General features: G+C 44.3%; 1 protein-coding gene and 1 long non-coding RNA gene across 3 annotated transcripts in view; one reads left to right on the plus strand and one right to left on the minus strand.

Moving 5' to 3' along the window:
- LOC146799456 (uncharacterized) overlaps positions 1-20,640 on the plus strand; it is a 325,292-nt gene that overhangs the window by 242,940 nt on the left and 61,712 nt on the right. The window lies entirely within an intron of this gene.
- On the minus strand, positions 1,501-20,240 carry LOC146799457 (small ribosomal subunit protein uS14-like). 2 transcript variants are annotated; one of them, XM_085627018.1, is made up of 3 exons: positions 20,082-20,240; positions 19,211-19,310; positions 1,501-1,716 (listed from the first exon to the last, which is right to left on the minus strand). In XM_085627018.1, exons 1-3 carry the CDS (start codon positions 20,141-20,143, stop codon positions 1,708-1,710), a joined length of 171 nt encoding a protein of 56 aa, XP_085483144.1. In that variant the 5' UTR covers positions 20,144-20,240; the 3' UTR covers positions 1,501-1,707. The 2 variants fall into 2 exon arrangements, with proteins under 2 accessions (XP_085483144.1, XP_085483143.1); XM_085627017.1 differs by lacking the exon at positions 1,501-1,716 and adding an exon at positions 8,489-9,579.

The following is a 20,640-nucleotide window of genomic DNA, read 5'->3' on the forward strand; positions in this document are numbered from 1 at the left end:
ATGAAACAGATAATTGTGTCGATCACGAATGATATAGAGGCCTCTGCCGCTAATTTTAACTGCATGCAGGTTGTGGCCACCTGGATGGCAAGTAAAACAAAACCGAGGTTTTGATTTTTGGCAGCCAACATTATTTGGACCCACTCCTGGTGGCCAGAAATGCTTGGGCAAGGTCCCAACCCTGCTGGCTCAGATAAGAATCTTGGTGTACTCGTTGACAACAATCAGTCCTTTAATCTTCAGGTCAGTAAGACAGTATCAGCTTGTTTTGGGGTTATTAATACCCTTAGGAAGGTATTTCCATTTCTCTCCCCCTATGTGTAAACAAGCGGCGGTGGCAATTATTTTGTCCAGGGTGAATCATTGTAACGCACTCTACCTGGACATTAATAAGACAGCAGTTGAAAAGTTGCAGCTTGTCCAGAATGCAGCAGCAAGGCTTGTTTTGGATCATCCTAAATATCATTCAGTCTCTGCTGCTATTCGGAAGCTGCACTGGCTCCCAGCTGCCAAACAAATTGCATTTAAGGCCTTTTGCGTTTTCATAAAGCGCTTCACAACCCAGGACCTGAGGGAGTTCAGCAGCTCTCAACTGTATGTTCCAACGAGACAGTTGTGTTCTGCTGGTAAAAACCTGTTGGTTATTCCAAGGTTTCGAAGGGCAAGATGGGAGGGAGAGTCTTTGCTGTGGTGGCATCTAAGCTTTGGAATACTCTTCCCCTCAATCTATCTCTTGCCTGGAAGCCCATTTTCCTTTCCCCAAGTCCTTGAAGACCTGGCTGTTGCCTCGTAATCTCTTTTTAGTAGAAGGATGATGCTCTCGCTCGCCCCTTAGTAGACTAACCACTTTAGCGCCTTGACGCCTTCGGGCATTTGATTGCGCTTTATAAGTTGCCAAATGAATAAGCTGTCACAGTAAACATTCTAACACCCCAAACAGGAATCCACTTCTGGCTAAAAACTTTCAAATGGTTTGATTTTCTAGAAAATCACAAAACTGCACAATTAAAGCCACTGTTTAAACTGCAAGAACACAAGGTAGACTGCATGTTCTCCAGTCCACTTATATTAAGGCACTTGAAAACTCCAAGCACCTTCTCTTCCTGTATTGGCTGTCATTTTCACCACAGTTGGAAGCGTTTCCGCCTGCAGGCAGAATACCACTTTGCAGTAGGCAGCATTTATCTGGTATAATAAGCAACATGTCCTCTAGCTTTTATGCAGTCATGGTCCTCTTTTGACAAAGGGCTGCATGGTCTCCAACTTTTTTGCATACCAAGTTCAATTCCAGTTGTGTGCCAGAGGCTGTCACCCCATTTACCACTTCTGTCCTCCCACTTTGTCCGAGAACTCAGATTTCACACGATTACCTAATGTTTGTGACTACAGAAGTGTGAAATAAGCAATGGTCCTCTTTAAAGGATAAGTGACCATCGCTCTCTAATCGTCCCAAATTGAAGTGCAGAAAGTTATAGTAAATAAATTGAAGGAGACAAATCGTAGGACTGCAACCATTTATTTCCAAGCTGGTCACAAAGCAAAAAGCCTCTTCAACATTCCAGCATTATCTTGACTGCCATTTATGTAGAATATGGCAAATGCTAAGCAAACACAGTGGAAGCATAGTCCAATTTGAGCATCTCCACAGCTTTCCTTTCTTTGCCACTCTTTCCTTAGACGTCCACGCAGCAGCCAATTTTTTGTAGTTTAGTCCAACTAGGAATGGAAAAAAACATTGTTAAAGCATGAAGGTTCCCTCCCCCATTAAACTTACAAAAAACAATACCGGATGAGATCTGTTACTATACAAGACACTCCATATATATGCAAGACTTAAATAAATGTTTTCAATCTGGCCAAGTAAAATAAATACAACAAGTACAAAACTAAAAGGATTAATCTATAAGCACTTATGTGATAAATTGCTGGCGACAACTTTGAAATGCACGTCTCTTTGGATAATGGGTTCTTTAGAAATACATGGTCAACTCTGCATTATCAGCCAGTCATTTGTTCAAGGAGCAAGCAGTTCAATATTAAGTCTGTTTCAGTGTAACACCCTGTTCAATTCATAATCTTTTAGCCACGACCAGGGACTCCATAAGGTCTACATCAGATGAAACATTTTTGATGGTAAATTAAATACACTTTTCATCTTTTTGAAGGGTGCGCTTAAAGTTAAGGGGTACAGTACACCCTAGCTACTCCCTTTCTTTAACTATAATTCACTTTTAAATGCTTGCTGGTTAACATTTTTCAATGTTTGTGCCGAGTAAACAGCAGCCTAGGGTGCCCATCCAAAGGTCGGAGGGCCGCATGCGGCCCCTAGGCCGTACTTGGAGTATCACTGCCCTACAGGGATTCTGACAGATTCACCCACCCTAGGTACACTAGGATAGGGAGCGGAAGGTAGGAGCACAAAATATAATTGCATCAACATGCAAGCATATAATTTATGTAACCGCACAATGGTTGAACGGTTTTTACTCTTTACCATTCTCATAAGGATTACTCTATTTTGTTTCCCTCTATTAATAGCAGCAGCGCACTTTTTATTTTTCAAACACAAGTCACTGCTTCAATAAATATTGAAAAAAGGCTGGACTCATTGTTGACGGGGCACGTCATATGATGTTCGTGCTTTTACATTCCATTTAGGGTAATAGTTCCCCATCTATGGTTATTTGAAGTACTTCAGAAACATAATGGCATACAAAATGAGAAAGATCCATTTAATAAATTCAACAACCATGATTGTCTGCTAGGCTTGAATGACAACCTCAGCAGCATTAAGATGGTTTATAATATGACAGCGTAGTCCTGCATAATTGTGCATATTTATGTGCAATTTTAACTGTATAGGACTATGGAGGATTGCCCTTCTATAAAACTGTAATAAGGAAATTAATCACCAATAAATTTGGGGTGGGCAATATATTTTGCACCACCAGTGGAATTCTGGCCAAATTCCACCAGCCTCTGCGTGGTGGAGTTTGCAACCCCTAGCATGCATTTCGGTCGCCTGGAAGGCACCAGGCAAGATTTCTTAAACGCAGATGTCGCGGTCAGAACGGACAGTTTCACCTGAGCTCGACAGGATCTAAGCTGACCACCTACAGCACAGTTAGTGACTTCAAGGAGCTCTGGTGACAAAGGTGAGGACTACAGCCATGGAAACTTTGCTCTCTCCCTATACAACTCACAATACAACTCACACTAAGGAAACAATCATTGGCATAGCCAATAGGTCTCACTTTTGGGACCTTATAAGTAGTTTGTTATGCAGCACAATATCCTTGGTGCAACAACATCAACTGTTGCACGGCTAAACACTTATAAGGTCCCAAATGCGAGACCTATTGGCCATGCCATGCTAGTTATGGTTTAGCATGGTTTGACTGGCTGGTCGTCACTCTTGGATGCTCATTTGTGTTAATTGTACAGTGAAATATTGTGTAATTTTGTCCTCACAACGTTAAGATTTGCGGCTCATAACATTTAATGGTGGATGTCTTGTCAGTTGTGTACACTGTGCTGTGTTGTGTGTATGCCTTCTTATATCACCATTTGCAACACAACCTTCATCTCACGGCTCCGGTGTACAACAAACATCTGGTGTGAGGGGACAGCTCAAGACTTCCGCCGGAGTCTGCTCAGCTCTCTGAGACCGAGATGTTGCCTGGTTGTAGGAACGCACCGATAGTTACTGTCTATTATCCAACACACACCTAACCGAAGCCAGACCTACGTCAGGGAACTGTGTTGGCAGCACTATGACAGCCACGTAGCTTTGATGCGGAGGTGTATGGACGAGGCTGAGGGGGCATTATAGCATAGGCGGTTAGTAAGGCAACTTCTACGTGTAATAGAAAGGCGTTCTATAGGAAGTGTTGGGTCGAAGGTGATCTTTGGGTCCGATGAGACCCACGGATTGCAGATCGGACGTTGGGTGTGTATCGCGAGGTGTGTGTAATGATTTGATGGTCCCGCCACACGCCCCCCTCACCGGGCATCACACACAACATAACAGGCCTGCTCATATAGGTTCAAAACTAAAGCACGCCTTCCAGGGACACGCCCTGCCCAGAGTACATTGCTGTCTGTGGGAAGGATTATGGCCGCTCAGCGCTCCCAAAGGGGTAATGTGTGCTCTATAGATGCTACAGTGTTTATGTAGTAGGAAGGAGTGTTTACCAGCAGACTTGGTGCTACCAAAGCAGTAATGCACACTTCTGCCTCCAGAGGGCGCTGCAGGGTAAGTAGTGAGGAGACTGTCCATTAAAAACTTCGAGTCTCCGTCCTTCTGCTTGTCGGTTTAGCATCGCATATGGATTTCACCTGAAAAGGTCTGTATTGAAGTAGAGCTGGGAGGGTGTAATAGGCAAGGGGTTATACTACAGACTCGCACACCAGCGTGTTTTGCTGTTTGACCTGCGGTATTTGCTTGCTTCTGTTGTTGAATGTTTGCTTTAGGCTAGCGCCACGAAGCTACCAGGAAAGAACGAGAAAGCACATCTTTTTCTTTTATCCAGTATAGTGTCCTGTTGCCAATGCACATTGAGTTTTGAGCAGGTGCCCGATTCGTACTGCAGGAGAGAGTAGATTAATCTAGAAGACACTGTCCCTGTGCAGTGTTGGCATTCCAAGGATGCAAGCCTTCCCTTGTTCTAGGCTCGACCTAACAATGGCGGCGTATTCAAGCACAACAAGCATTACCCGCACGCGAAAGTGAAAGCAGCGCAACGGGGAGGGGCGGAGGAGCGTTGAGGAAGCAATCACGTGAGGAAAAACAGATAAAGCTGGCGGTTGCGCGTGTGAATGCAAGCGCTAGGCCAGCCAAAGCAGCTTGTGGTAGCACTTTTTAAAGCCCCTACTAAATGTCTGGCACACCTTGACCCCTGACAATGCTTCAATTTATTACCCCAACAGCAGTCAAAGGGGCAATCATCCCTGCCTGCACCAAGGCCCTTGGCATCCTTATTAAGCTACTGTGTACAATGTAATATCTCCCGTTCAGTAGTTTTTCCAATGCAGCACTGTGAAACCATGCACTGAGGCCATCTACTAGCCAAGAGAGGGGTAGATCACTTACCGACAAACTTTTGCATACATGTTTGCACTTACCAGAAAAGGCACAAACCATGCACTGTATCGATATACTTTTACTTTGCACAATGACCAAGTACTGCTAATAAATTATGCCCAGCCACTGCACAATCAGAGTCATGAGGTCAACAGAAAACCTCTTCAATACATCTCCTATTGTATCCAGGTGAGTGTGCTTTGTCCTAGAAGAGTAAAATAACCACCCGATTTGTTGATTTGCAGCAAAACCTAAAGGTGATATTCCCAGGGAGTTCGTGCTGGGAATTAAAGCGCCCTTGCACCTCACCGAAAATAATGGGACGTTGAAAGCTTTGTCATAACTTAATGACCCAGTAATTTAGGCTTCCGAATGCAATAAAAAGTATAACAAGCATCGAAAATGCAACAGGTCTCGCCTTGGATTAAGAAAGCCATTTACTTTGCTAATGGTATTTTATAGCAAGCAAATGGCTGTAACTTAATGAAAAGCGAGACCTATTGCATTTTAATGCTTGATCCTATTGGTCACAGTTAGTGTCCAGGTCCTGAACGTAGATTCTACACGCGACACAGAATTGAGTTTTCAAATACAAGTCAGGAACGTGAGACTCGAACGAGGTCGAAAAGCAATGAATAAAAAAAAGTTTAAGCGCATCAACTTGGGGAGGCTAAGTATGATCTAAAGCTGTGGCATGAAGGTCCCAAATTGAGGCAAGTCCCATGCTGTTCACGTCTGAATTAGAGGGGATTCCACGGTCACTAAAAAAAAACAACAAAAAAAAAAAAACACTGCCAGCCTGCCTCAAGTGCTCCTCCTGAGCAGACCTGCCTGCCGATCACAATCCCCCCCCCCCCCGTGCCTGAATGTGCCCTTGGGTAACGTAAAAGGAGCTCATGTAAAGCGCTCCAATACCTTCAGCTATTGTATTGTAATTGCAGTGTTGAATTAGTGTAGTGAAATATGAAAGTAATTTGAGTGGTGGATAGGTTAGTCAGTTATTTGGATTCAGAAGGATAGAGGGATAAAAGCGGGAAAAAAGGCTAACATTTATAAAGCGCTTGTTACCCCTAATGGGGTGTTGAAGCACTTTTTGGGAGTGTAGCACGCTAATCCGGAACTCAAGGATTAGTGGTGAATTAGTGTAGTGAAATATGAAAGTAATTTGAGTTGTGGATAGTAGTCAGTTATTTGGGTTGAGAAGGATAGCGGAGGGATAGAAGAGGGGGAAAAAAGGTTTGCATTTATGTAGCGCTTGTTCCCCCAGAAAGATGGTCATATAGTTCCCTCACATTTTACAGTAAGATAAAGGAAAATAAACACCAGTTAAAAGAATAAACAGTCATGTGTCAGAATACTAGACTGAATGACAAGATACAACAAAAACTTCCCTGTCATCTATAATGCTCATTCACTTTAGGAACTCCAGCAGCACCTGCGCCTCTATCCCAGCGCATATGCATGCTTTGTTACTCTTTACTAAAAGCACAGTTCTGCATCCCTCAGCTTTGCTACCCGTCTGCACCTCTCAGTTCCACCACCCCCAGAGATCCCAGACTCTGCTATCCCAGAATGAACCCTCGCTCTAGCCGTATTAAATTACCTCCAGCGCTGCTGCCTATGTACGAGCTGCTGCCCCTCGCACCTATACAAATGCCCCCGGCGCGGACCCAATTTTACAGATTAAGACTCATGCCTCATCCCCTTTGGAGAGCCTCACGTTTCATACCCTTTGCAAACAGATGACCATTTTCTCTGCTATCCAAACACCTTAGGTTTACAGGCTACACCATCCTTCACAAGCATGCCAGCCCTACAACACCTGGATCATTCCCCTTGATGGTCAGATTTGCCCCAGGCTGACGCCTGCTCTGCTGTCAGTTTTCACTGCAGCGTGCCAGTGCATTAAACATGGAGCAGTCACCCACCTCAAACACCACTTCGTCTCAGGGTGAGGGGGTGTTTGAGCAGTTGGCCCTGTATCCTGGACCGAGAACCGGTTAGACAGCTCCATGGGTTAACGTGTCAATAAGGAGCTAGCTAATGAACCCACTGGCACAGTTGCTAAGCAGAGGTAATGAACAGGGGCAAGAGGCTAGTGGGTTAATGCGCATGCAAGAGTGCAGAGTGGGTAAAGTAGGCGAGTGGGCTCAGCTCTGATCAGATGACAGAAGCTAACCGAGTGGGTTGATTTAGTCCCTGGGTTCATGGATTCTTTGCATATTTGTGGATTCTGGACCCTCTTTAGATGCCACAGATCACCCAGAATAACTGAGGGGGGTCTCCGGGGACACAAATCCTGAAATAAATATAACAAAACAAAAACAAAACAAAACAAAACAAAACAATCGCTCTGGCGCACATCAGCGCTGCGTGGCCAAAGTTGGTACCTTTTAATGCTTGAGTGCTGAGGTAGCATGAGTTAGTACACAAAATGTTGAAAAAAAGAACTGCCATTTCTACCGTGGAAAAATAACGGTGACTGCAACTACCATAATGCAATATATGGATACTAGAAGCAACACTAACCACTGATACATGAAATAAGTTCCCATTTCCACAGCAGCTCTTACTCATTGCCCTGGGGCTTGTGGTCCGAGTGTGTTTAACCATCTCTTGGTGCTGCCGACGCCAGTGAGGACGACTCTGGTGAGTTCTGTTTGTACAAAGAGCACCTCGTTGAGCGAACGCTCGGCAAGCGCTGTGAGACAGTAGATGAATAGAACAAAATCTGTTTCAAATCACTTTAGACTTGGAATAGGTCCAGGACAGCTAGTGGAACCCTCCTCTGCGAATAATATCTGCATCCTCTGTGACCCTAGTCCTCTCAGAATAAAAAGAGGTTATATTAAGCGCTTCACGCCGCTCTAATCAACAGGTGACTCTAGTTTACAAACCCCAATTGTCTTCGTAGCTTTTGTCTAGAGCCCCTCCATACCATGCAGTGTTTAGGGCGGAAGTGATGTAAATCTGGCGGCGCTGCACCCGCAGATCACGGAGACAGGCCCCGGTTTTCAGTGGACGGGGACAGTGTGCTTTGTTGGCGCTGTGGGACGGTGTCCTCTGTATGTGCTCAAAGCTTCCGCTCCTCGCTGTGTGTGGCTTCGAGGCGCTGTTTCAGGAGGACGCATTCCTCAGTTTCTGTGAGTGCTCACCGTGCTGTCCAAGGCCGCAGAGTTTCTTCCATACATGGCCTGGTCTCCCACACTCCTGCGCCCCCGGGACTTCCATCATCTCTAAAAGGATGCTTTTGCAGTAGTGTCAACAACTTCCAAACAGGAAGTAGTGTTTGTTTTAGTTACTGCTGCTTTTTCACAAGGAGTGAGGCGGTGTTTCCCTTCTAATCTGTATGCGGCCCCTTTTAAACAAACTAGCCGTCCGATTTTTTTTTTTTTTTTTACAGAAACCACGGTCTTCGATAGCATTTGACAACCACGGGGGGGGGGGGCGCGTGGCTTCAATGTGCTGTAAGTGTGAATATTCCAGGACACAAGCGCCCAGAGGAGCCGAGCGCCAACGATAAATGCTTAAGTTATCCCAGTCCCCCTTCACCAGAGGATTTCCGAGGTAGAGTTTGCGCTATAGAAATCTGCATGTAAAACAAGCGCGGTACCGCAAAGGCAGCCGTGTGTTTATTTTTTCATCGCGCTTTCACTTTAAGTGAAAGCGCGATGCGAAAGCAAACACGCGGCTGACTTTGCCAAAGCTGAGTGAGAAAAAAAAAGTGCCTAGGGTTAATGAGTCACGCCGCCGGTAAAAGGAGACAAGGAGGGACTAACAAGCCTCCTTTACAATGAGAAGCCAGCGTTTTGCATTCAAGTTAACGCGAACCAATCAAAAAGATGGGCGGGCTTCAACTCCGCCTCCGAGAGCTTTGGAATCTGTATTGATTCCAAGAAGCTCTTGAATGTCGAGAGCAGCGCGTGCACGCTGCTTTCGCCAGCCAAGATCTAAAAAGAACACATGCATGCTTCAACGTATTGATGGTTTCAACGTGAGGCACTATTTTGAAAAGATGTCAGTCCCATGAACTCCAGTTGTTGTCAGGCTCCTAATCATTATTGATGTGCTTGGTCATACGGAAAAAGGCCTGATAGACACCATCATCCGAGTTCTCTGAACAGTCCTTCCGGTCAGCTGCGTTAGGCAGCTGTAAAGTCACAGGCTTTAGGCCCAAAGGGTTATATGGGATGAAGACATGCAGGTTTTCCAGTGTAAGAATTTGCACCTTCATGCATTACTGTCTAAATTTCCCTCTCGTCAGTCCAAAATGTACGCATGTATCGGTACATGTTCCTGTCTATTGCCAAAACCAAGATGCATCGATTGTGAGCTCGTCTTTTCAAATCGAACTGGACATATGTAAAGGATGTGACTCACCTCTTCCTTTGCAACCAGCACGAATAAAACTTGATAGGCCCCTGCACAAAATCGTTTAAGGTTGCTAAGCAACATATTGCTACAGCCATTAAAGAAGGTGCGTTCCAAACCGGTCTCTGCAACAAGAGTGAGAGGGTGAAAAACCAAAGAATGTATGGGAGGAGTGTTAAATAATGGACAGTTAGCAGGTTAAATAGAGATCGGACATTGGGAGATGGTCAGGTGGTGGGGAGTTTGACGCAACAGAAAGTGGGAGGAGCGGGAATGAAGGCAGGGGCTTCAAAGGCATGCACTCAAAGAAAAAAGAAAAAAAAACGCTTTGCAGGGGAAACCCCCCAAAAATTTCCACACAAATGGATGAATTTGAGTACTTGGGCCATGGAACATTGAAAAGAAAAAGACACAAACAGGAAATAGTATACTAAAACAAATAGAAACTGAGGAAAAGTAAATGGCAAGCAAATGGACAAATGAAAAGTAAGAGTAGGATCTAAGCCAATTTTGAGATTTATATTAAATACAATAGATTTCGCATGCGCTGTGCAGGCAAAACCTAAAAGTTACCTGCTTGAGCATTTATTGTAGTGTGCATGGCGTGTATGCTAATTGTAATCTATGATCTACCCTGTACCATCTTTTAATAGTTACCCTGAATGATTTGGCTTAGATACCTTTAAATCATATTACTGAGCTACTTTTACTTCGTTTTACGAGCAGGAATCACCACATTCCTCCCACCCCATGGTATATTCTCTGTGCGAAAACAAAAAGATGTAAATGCTTGAAAAGTGCTTGGCGCAAATCCTATAATAAAGAGGAAAAACAGAAGTACAAGTCGACTTTAAAAAAACTATCAAAACAAATAGCGTCGTCAGAGTCTCCTAGTCCGATAAAATAGATTCACCTCAACTCTGCCCTAAAACTCTTTCATGTAGTAAAAACTCTCAAATACAGTTAACATTGCTCCAGTTACCTCCCTCTCACAACCTCAGTGTGACGAGTTAGCTGGTTCCTTTAAGAAAAGTGAAAGACATTCAGGCCTTTTTCTCCGACACACCCTACTCCAGCACACATCTATTACTATCTGACATGCCTTAGTGTATTTAACCCCATAGAGCTGCTGACCTTCACTTTGCTTCTTCCTACCACCAAATCAGGTTTAGCTCTCGACCCCTGTCAATCTTCTGTGTTCGGCAAGCGTGCCCCTCAATCTGTGATCAACTTCCCAACTTTTAAAATGCATCTCTTTAAGAAGTTACTGTTTCTAGATCTTGGAAACATGCTTTGGTCACGCCACTACTCCAATACCTGTCGTCAAGAATTTAGGGGGCTGGCTTGATGGCATGAGCCTTCAGATCACCAAGGTTGCTGCCACCTGCTATAGATATTCTTAAATGGCTCAGGAAAATTCTTGTAGGTCTTCCTGTCTGCCTAGAGAACTGTAATCCAGGCCCTGGTTATTTCTAGTTTGAAAAACAGGAGGTCCTTCAAAAACAATACAATATGCGATAAATATAGACCAGAATCGGCTCTATATCATTTGTACAATGCCCAGCCGGACATTGAGGTTTTAATGATCAATAAAAGTAATTTTTGACATACGTTAGAATGTAGAGTGGGACACAGTCCTGTGTCCTTACACACTAAACAAAAGGTACAGACAGTCAAACATATAGAACATTTATCAGGCTGAAGAGCGAAGCATGTAGCCAATATGCGATAAAAGGGCAAGCTTTCTTGAAGGTACAGTGTCATGCACAATTTTTAACATATGCGTTTAACATGCATGTTTGTACATAGGGTCGACGACGTTTCGATCTATTCAACCAATACATAGATCATCATCAGGACTAGAGAGAATAAAAGCCTGAAATTACAATTCCTGTAAAAATGGAAGTGGGAGAGAATAAAGGAGAAAGGAGAGGTATATTAAAACCTAAAAATACTGAGAAGAATCAATAATGCCAGTGGTCATGCACGACATGCCATCAGTGAGGTACAAACCACAGAGGCTGGTTACTGGAGCGAAGGAATTCGATTTGTGAGAAATAACGGTGAATTTTAACCGGATGATCGAGGCAAGACCACAGTAAAAGGACTGTGAATTGACAGAGCGTGTGAACATGTGCAATATGACGACAGTGGTCCGCAGTTGAGCGTGTGGTAGACCGCAAGGTGGTATAATTGTGCGGTGAACTAGTGCGCGATTGAGCTAGCGAATCGTCACGAAGGCGTGAAGAATGAAGGTGAGCCGGTTATCGTCGTGACAGGGAGCGCAAGGATGGCGGGAAACTAACCCAATTAGGAGACTAATAACTCCTAGGATTAATTAACACAATTCCAGATGAGGAAGTAGTTGCGGGGGATCAACCGGCCCGGACGATTCCATGAGATGGCACAGCTGAAAACTAAGGACGGGAAAAAATTACGAAGGATCACAACAAATAAGGGGATAAGGGCGGAATAAGGGAAGGGGGACTCACCACTTGTTCGCCGTAGCGTGTGGGGGGAATTAAAGGATTGACCAACTTCCCAGCATAGCGGCTTGACGATCCAAGGTCCGCCTGAGGGAAAACACATCGCGGGAATTAGAGGTGAAGGGAGCAGGGTCGTGGAGAGGGAACGCGCCACTCTAGCACTTACCAGCATCCAGGGGAACTGCACGATCGCAAGTTGGCGGTGACTGGCTGTGCTGAGTGGTTAAAACAGCCCCAGGAGACACGTGACAACCAAGCCTTGGTCATGTGACAGGAATTGCAGGGTGTGCTGGGACGCGATTGCGTGAGTGTGTTAACGGCGGACATGTTGGGTCAGTGTTTAGTGATTTAGGAAGCGATGAAAGTGAGTAGGAAGAAGCAGAACAATGTTGAGTTAGAACAATGTCGATAAATTTACAATTGTTACAGGCAAGGAGCAATAATTAAGTCACAGAAAAATTACAGAAAAATTAAATGAGAGACAGCCAATCCTCATTCCTGTTGAGACCATTTCGGATTGTGTCAAGTTGAATAATAAGTTTCAACTCTTCTTTATTAAGGATTTGCGCCAGATCGCCACCTCTTGGTGGCAGCTTGATGACTCGTAGAACAGTCCATTTAATCTCATTGTCCTGGTGATTAGCCTGTTTGAAATGTTCAACCAGTGGTGCGTTAGGGACATTACAGCGAATCCTGCTGCGGTGTTGACCGATCCTCGTTTTAATCTTCTGGGTAGTCTGCCCAATATAGTTCTTGTTGCATGGACACTGAATCAGATAAATCACATTACAAGTGTTGCAGTTCAAAAATCCATTAGAATTAATGACAGTGTTGCCAAACGAGAAAGTTTTGCCTTCTAATGTAAGATCACATAAATTACAATTGCCACATTTTGCGTGACCCACCAATGGCGTAAGCCCCCAATGTGCATTAAGGGTTGTGGGAGGTGTCTTTTTGGGGATAGCAGCGCGCACTAGGTGGTCTTTTAAATTGCGATTTTTTTCGGAAGGCAAATAATGGTCTTTCCAGATTGAGGCTTCCCGCATTCAGTATGGGCCAGTGTTTCAGAACAGATTTACGCACATGGTTGGAGATGACCGAAAAGGTGGTGACACATACAATTCTTTTGGTCTCTTTTTTGGGGTTAGGTGTGAGCAGTGTTTCCCTAGGGCAATACCAGGCCCGTTTCTGGGCGTTGCGAACAAGTCGCTTGGGGTAACCTCGAGCTTTGAGTTAAAAATTGTGCATGACACTGTACCTTCAAGAAAGCTTGCCCTTTTATCGCATATTGGCTACAAGCTTCGCTCTTCAGCCTGATAAATGTTCTATATGTTTGACTGTCTGTACCTTTTGTTTAGTGTGTAAGGACACAGGACTGTGTCCCACTCTACATTCTAACGTATGTCAAAAATTACTTTTATTGATCATTAAAACCGCAATGTCCGGCTGGGCATTGTACAAATGATATAGAGCCGATTTCTGGTCTATATTTATCGCATATTGTATTGTTTTTGAAGGACCTCCTGTTTTTTCAAACTAGTAAGTACCCTGGGTCCTTCCTACCTCACGGGTTTCCCCTTGTCAAGTATTAATATAGTTAGCACAATCGCTGGATTGTAAGGAATGCTCTCCCTAATTCCCTCAAACTGAGTGGCCTGTCCTTGTTCTCCTTTAATTCTCTTCTAACTTAACCTTGACTTTACACTTAATATGTCAGACCATGCTCCTCTATACTCAGATGAATATATAAAGAAGATCTGCGAAGGTCCCTCCTTATTTACTGATTCCACTGACAACACTGTTAGCCCTAACATTTCCCTGTCAGAACAATTAGAAAAATGTAAGAAAAAGCAGATCCGTCTCCAACTCATGGTTCGTATGTTAACTGAATACCTTAAAGCTGGTATTATTCCTGTGGGGCTCCAAGTGAGAAACATTCCCGGTATATTCACGGATAACCCTAAATACATTAATAACTTTAGTTATATTGGTACAACTTGTTCTAGACATTGGTTAGTCTTGGGTATTGATATTGCAACTGAAACATTAGTGACACTTAATGATGAACTGATTGAGAAACAGATTAAAGACTCTAGTTCAGTCACTGAGGCCAACAAATTGATTGAATCTGTACAAAAAAACTGTTGATGAATTCCAAAAAATCGAACAAAATAAGAAGTCTCTCAAAGTCAAGAAGGATATTAAAGCATACTCAGTGGAGCACCACTTGTAATGTGATTTATCTGATTCAGTGTCCATGCAACAAGAACTATATTGGGCAGACTACCCAGAAGATTAAAACGAGGATCGGTCAACACCGCAGCAGGATTCGCTGTAATGTCCCTAACGCACCACTGGTTGAACATTTCAAACAGGCTAATCACCAGGACAATGACATTAAATCGACTGTTCTACGAGTCATCAAGCTGCCACCAAGAGGTGGCGATCTGGCGCAAATCCTTAATAAAGAAGAGTTGAAACTTATTATTCAACTTGACACAATCCGCAATGGTCTCAACAGGAATGAGGATTGGCTGTCTCATTTAATTTCTGTAATTTTTCTGTAATTTTTCTGTGACTTAATTATTGCTCCTTGCCTGTAACAATTGTAAACTTATCGACATTGTTCTAACTCAACATTGTTCTGCTTCTTCCTACTCACTTTCATCACTTCCTAAATCACTAAACACTGACCCAACATGTCCGCCGTTAACACACTCACGCAATCGCGTCCCAGCACACCCTGCAATTCCTGTCACATGACCAAGGCTTGGTTGTCACGTGTCTCCTGGGGCTGTTTTAACCACTCAGCACAGCCAGTCACCGCCAACTTGCGATCGTGCAGTTCCCCTGGATGCTGGTAAGTGCTAGAGTGGCGCGTTCCCTCTCCACGACCCTGCTCCCTTCACCTCTAATTCCCGCGATGTGTTTTCCCTCAGGCGGACCTTGGATCGTCAAGCCACTATGCTGGGAAGTTGGTCAATCCTTTAATTCCCCCCACACGCTACGGCGAACAAGTGGTGAGTCCCCCTTCCCTTATTCCGCCCTTATTTGTTGTGATCCTTCGTAATTTTTTCCCGTCCTTAGTTTTCAGCTGTGCCATCTCATGGAATCGTCCGGGCCGGTTGATCCCCCGCAACTACTTCCTCATCTGGAATTGTGTTAATTAATCCTAGGAGTTAATCGTCTCCTAATTGGGTTAGTTTCCCGCCATCCTTGCGCTCCCTGTCACGACGATAACCGGCTCACCTTCATTCTTCACGCCTTCGTGACGATTCGCTAGCTCAATCGCGCACTAGTTCACCGCACAATTATACCACCTTGCGGTCTACCACACGCTCAACTGCGGACCACTGTCATCATATTGCACATGTTCACACGCTCTGTCAATTCACAGTCCTTTTACTGTGGTCTTGCCTCGATCATCCGGTTAAAATTCACCGTTATTTCTCACAAATCGAATTCCTTCGCTCCAGTAACCAGCCTCTCTGGTTTGTACCTCACTGATGGCATGTCGTGCATGACCACTGGCATTATTGATTCTTCTCAGTATTTTTAGGTTTTAATATACCTCTCCTTTCTCCTTTATTCTCTCCCACTTCCATTTTTACAGGAATTGTAATTTCAGGCTTTTATTCTCTCTAGTCCTGATGATGATCTATGTATTGGTTGAATAGATCGAAACGTCGTCGACCCTATGTACAAACATGCATGTTAAACGCATATGTTAAATTGTGCATGACACTGTACCTTCAAGAAAGCTTGCCCTTTTATCGCATATTGGCTACAAGCTTCGCTCTTCAGCCTGATAAATGTTCTATATGTTTGACTGTCTGTACCTTTTGTTTAGTGTGTAAGGACACAGGACTGTGTCCCACTCTACATTCTAACGTATGTCAAAAATTACTTTTATTGATCATGAAAAACCTCAATGTCCGGCTGGGCATTGTACAAATGATATAGAGCCGATTCTGGTCTATATTTATCGCATATTGTATTGTTTTTGAAGGACCTCCTGTTTTTCAAACTAGTAAGTACCCTGGGTCCTTCCTACCTCACGGGTTTCCCCTTGTCAAGTATTAATACCTGGTTATTTCTAGGCTTGACTGTGGTAATATTCTCTACCTGGACAGCTCAAAGACTGCTAAAGCAGCTCTATGCTGCATACACAAATGTATATCCAACTCTGGGCCCATTTACTTGAGATCCTTGGTGTCTTCATATTCACCCAAGCTTTCTCTGCCGTCAAACAATCTCAAGTTGGCCGTAATTCCCAGAGTAAGGAAGTCCCTTCAAGGAGGTTGTGCTTTCACCTATTTGGATCATAAGCTCTAGAACTCCCTAGAACTCCCTGCCTCGGACCTTGAGAGCTTTTACCTTGCTCAGACTTCTGTAAACTGCTAAAAATGTGGCTGGTATAAATCTTCTGATGGAAAATAGCTTGTGATGAGCTTAGCTCTAGGTTACCTTTCTTAGGTAGCCATATGCTTTATAAATCACATATAACAATACCTCCTCACAAGCCAATGCCTGAAAGTATAAAAAAAAAACAGCAGGAATACTAGTTACAAGGACTGCCAAAGAACCAGTCAGCCATGCTAGGTCTAACCACAATGGCTGAAGGATACGTTCATTTAATGAAAACATGCCAAGACCAATAGGCTCTCATACTTTACGCCCAACGGGTCACTTACTTGCAACCCATAACTACCCGTCAATGGCTCACAATCTGGCCATTAACTGCAGCCAGAATGGTCAGCTTTCGTATTTGCCTACACACCCCCATCGTCCCTACCACTCAATTACGTACTACTTTGACAAGTACTGTACAAATTAAAATAAAGCACATGAAGGGAGGAAGGGTAGGATCCTTCTAGCATTGTTACTACCCCCCCCCCACTTTTTTGCCTGGCGTCAGTGTGTTTTTGACTAGTCTGGCTGAGATCCTACTAATCAGGACTCCCAGCCACTGTGCTTCCTCCCTAAATTTGACTACAGTAGGTACTTTGGTACCTTCCTAATTGGCCACTGGTATACCCTTATGAAGCCCCAGTATATGGTACCAAGGTACCCATGGCATAGGTACACCGGGGTTCTCCCATGGGCTGCAGCATGTATTATGTCACCTGAGAGACCACTCAAACTGTGCAACAGAGGGACAGAAATATGTATGGAAAAACTTTCCCATGAGGAGGGCTTCACATTGTAAAAATAAAAGCGGCTGTACAAATTAAAGCACTACATAGACGTGGCACTGCAAAATTTGCCGCAATGCACCATTTCCTTACAGCTATGCCCCAAATTGTCATCTCTTCAGCTCCAGGTGACAACCCATTTGGCTACAGAAGAAACCATTTCCAATTGGCCTTTCCACAAAGCCCCTCTCTCCACAGCGCGAACGAGACACATGCAAGAAAAAACACTGCAAATATTCAGACAAACAGGTCATCTTTTTCTCACGTTATGGAAATCTTCCATTGGAGGTGCAGGAAGTGCCTACATTCTGTTGTGAGAGTTCAGGCTTCGGAATCTTGCTGAGGAGATAAAAATGTAAGACAGGCTGGCCGGTGCAAGCCACTGAATAAGCTTGGAGCCAGGTTGTTGAATAAAAGAGGTGGGGCTATTGCCTAATCTTTACGCAAACATCCCTTCTGGGCACCCAGAGACCCGCAGTTGCATTGGGAGTGTGAAAAACAAAGGCAGACATTTTCCACTGTCATCAGTACGCGAGAGAAACATAACAAACAGCACTGTGCATGTTTTGAAAAGCAGGAGACCCTGTTTTTTTAATGTGGTGCTTCGCCATCAAGTGAATTCTTTTGCTCCGTTGCTGTTTTACGAAACACGCAGGATACCCTGTTGGAGATTCCAATTCAGTAGTTGCAAATATGGTTCTGCTGTACCTGGATGTGGCGCCATATTTTTGATTCCGCAGTTTCAATTCCCGGCAGAAAACGAAAAGAATATTTGTACTGGGGAAATACACAGATCAGCTCACACCAATCTACACCGTTAGATACAAATGGATATAACTCGCAACGACTACAATTTTGCTTCACAGCACGCCCGCGCGCCGTTCAGAGAAACCCCGTACACTGCTAGAGGATTCGGAGAAAACAAGAGCGAAGTGGTCAAAAGAATTCATGCTTGTATAGGCAGTGCGCATGCGTATTATAAATTGTAATGCTCCCTTCAGCGCGTTTGTGTAATGCGATTTTCTCGAGCACTAGACTTTACAGATTATAATACAGGTTTCCTGAACCCCAGAGTCCCGCATTCTCAGCTGCGCATGGCGGTTGCACCCGCCCCTTCTTGCAAACCCGAGCCGTTTTGATATTTTACTTTTTGAGCCTTTATTTATAGTTCCTTTATATGTCGTGTGTGAAGTACCAGCTCATTAAAGCACGCGTTTCGTGGGGTTAAAGTTCCCACCAGGCAGGTCTGTAATAAGATCTCACGCCTGACGCATCAACTCTGTCGGGGGCGTTAAAAACGCAGACAGCAGCTGTGACTTCATAAACCTCTGAGAACACTTGGAAGTGTGCCAAGCCAAGAACGAGAAGCAACAAGAGAGGTAGCACCGCGGGTTAGCACGCGTTTGGCAGAGAAGTGAGAGAGGGAGAGATGCGAGACCTACAAATTACCTACCTGTATCGCAATAAGACATTTTTCTGATTCATTAATGGTCCTGTGTCCCTCTTCTTACGGGTGTTTTTTTTATGTTTAACATGCAGTCTTTAAAACTCATTGGATGGGTGGGAATGTGATTTCAAGCCATAATTAAATTCAAACAACTCCATCATTTACGATTTGAATCTGGGAAAGGGAATGGAGAACCTGAAGCAAAAGTCGAAACCCATTATGGAAAATTTTACAGCAAAACAATGGGGCCATGAGGAAACAATCTCTCGGCATGCTGTGGCGGGGGAGCGCATTCCAGGTGGGGGAGCAGACCCTTTGAAGTACGGTGTACGCGCCAGTGGGCTGAAGCGCTTCCCCAAACGGATTGCATGGCGGCACAATGCACGCGATTGAACGCGTGCTCGCCATGCAATCCACTTTTGGGAGCACTTTGAAATGCCCCTCTTACTAGAGTCTCGCATAGTGATTGCGTAAACCCAATAGCTAGGCGAGACCTAAAAATGAATGCAACAAATTACACACAAGGAACCTACATCTCTGCTAGTACAATATACGCCCAACGCTTTCAATTTTCAAACAAAGACTGCCAATGTCAGTTAAATACAGAGTTACTGTGTGATTACCTTACCTTTAAAAAGCCGATATCGTTGGCATACTGCCTGAAACACTGGCGACACATGTTCAAACCATACTTGCGAATCAGTCCATGCTTGTTCGAGCACACGCGGCTGAAAAAGAGACATTACTTTGAGTTACCGTAGTGTTACGCTCATCTGAGGTTTGATTCAGATGCACGCTGCCATCAAGTCATAGCCAAAAATGACGAGCAACAGCATTCAAACAGAAATCTAAACTGTTCAGAATAAGAAAACCTAAATATGCTATATTACAACCTTTCTGTACTAAATGCACCGCAAACTACAAAAATATTGAAATTGGAACAACTAAATCCAAGAGGGGCGTTCACCTGGTACCTCTTGAAATCACTGCAGGTCTTACAATACAAAGGCTCATTTTACATCGCAACCTTGAATAAATAGCGCTCTTGCATGTATTTGTTTGACAGCCGGTTTAGTTAAACTACTTTTTGTAGCTCACTGGACATCAAAAATGACATGTAGCCAGTAAGTGTGCTTTGTGGAATAGTTTGGATGCATATGACGGATGGGAAGAATGCACCTAAATAGCGAGTACTATGGGTAGTGATGTAACGGGGAAATGGTTGGGGTGGGAGAATCAAATAGCGGTAATACATGTAGCCTGGGGACTGGAGGGTCAGTTCTATCACAGTGTCGCCCGACGCTCGTACGAGCGGCACCGGAGAACGTCCGATCAAACCTCACTGGCCACGCAGTCTGCTTCCATTAAGTTGCCACACGCGGCGAGTACTACTGCTCCCTCCGTAGCAATCCCCCCGACTCTACTGAGCCTGAAAAAACAATCGGAGGTTGTTTGCACCAAAGAAAGCCCGCAGTTCCAACCGTCCACTACTGACTAACCAAGATCGGGAACCCTGTCCGAACTTCCTCGGATGGCTCCAGTAGAGCTGCTGGTGACCCATCTTGTTCTTTCACAGATCGCAAAAAGGAAGAGGCGGAGTCAAGCGTCACATTATCAACCCCTTTGCGTCAGTCCCATCGTACAGCGCGAGGAGTAACTTCCTGTACTTTTAAACTACATTCCATTCAATGTATAAGGTTGAGTTTTGAGCACAGCTCTTAACCTTAGAAAAGCGTGTCAACTTTTCTTTCATTTATGCAAATAACCGCCGTATTATGTTGTTGAGCGACGTTAAATTACTTTATTTATAACACAAAAAAGACAGTCTCGCTTCAAAATCCACTGATATGTACTAACTGCGTTCATTTAGTCTTTGGTGTGTAACCATTGCTTTTGCCGAAAAACACGTTAAGAACAGATTGGTCACTGTATGACTGGCTACACTCTTGGTCTCTGTCTGTTGTACAAAACATTACAGACTGAGTTTCCGCCGGAAACGCCGCCCGCGTTGCACGCTGGATGGGAGTTGGGACGGGAGAGCCTAGGGTTGACTTTCTG

The sequence above is a fragment of the Triturus cristatus genome, chromosome 9 (assembly GCF_964204655.1).
Source record: "Triturus cristatus chromosome 9, aTriCri1.1, whole genome shotgun sequence".
Classification (NCBI taxonomy): domain Eukaryota; kingdom Metazoa; phylum Chordata; class Amphibia; order Caudata; family Salamandridae; genus Triturus; species Triturus cristatus.

What these genes read in the sequence shown, in the direction of transcription:
- LOC146799457 (XM_085627017.1), bottom strand. Translation starts at nt 20,143, where the DNA reads ATGGGTCACCAGCAGCTCTACTGGAGCCATCCGAGGAAGTTCGGACAG. An exon ending in GGACAGGGTTCCCGATCTTG is followed by an intron (nt 19,311 to 20,081) that starts GTTAGTCAGTAG and finishes TCTCTTTTTCAG; the next exon opens with CCGCGTGTGCTCGAACAAGC. An exon ending in ACGATATCGGCTTTTTAAAG is followed by an intron (nt 9,580 to 19,210) that starts GTAAGGTAATCA and finishes CTCTTGTTGCAG; the next exon opens with AGACCGGTTTGGAACGCACC.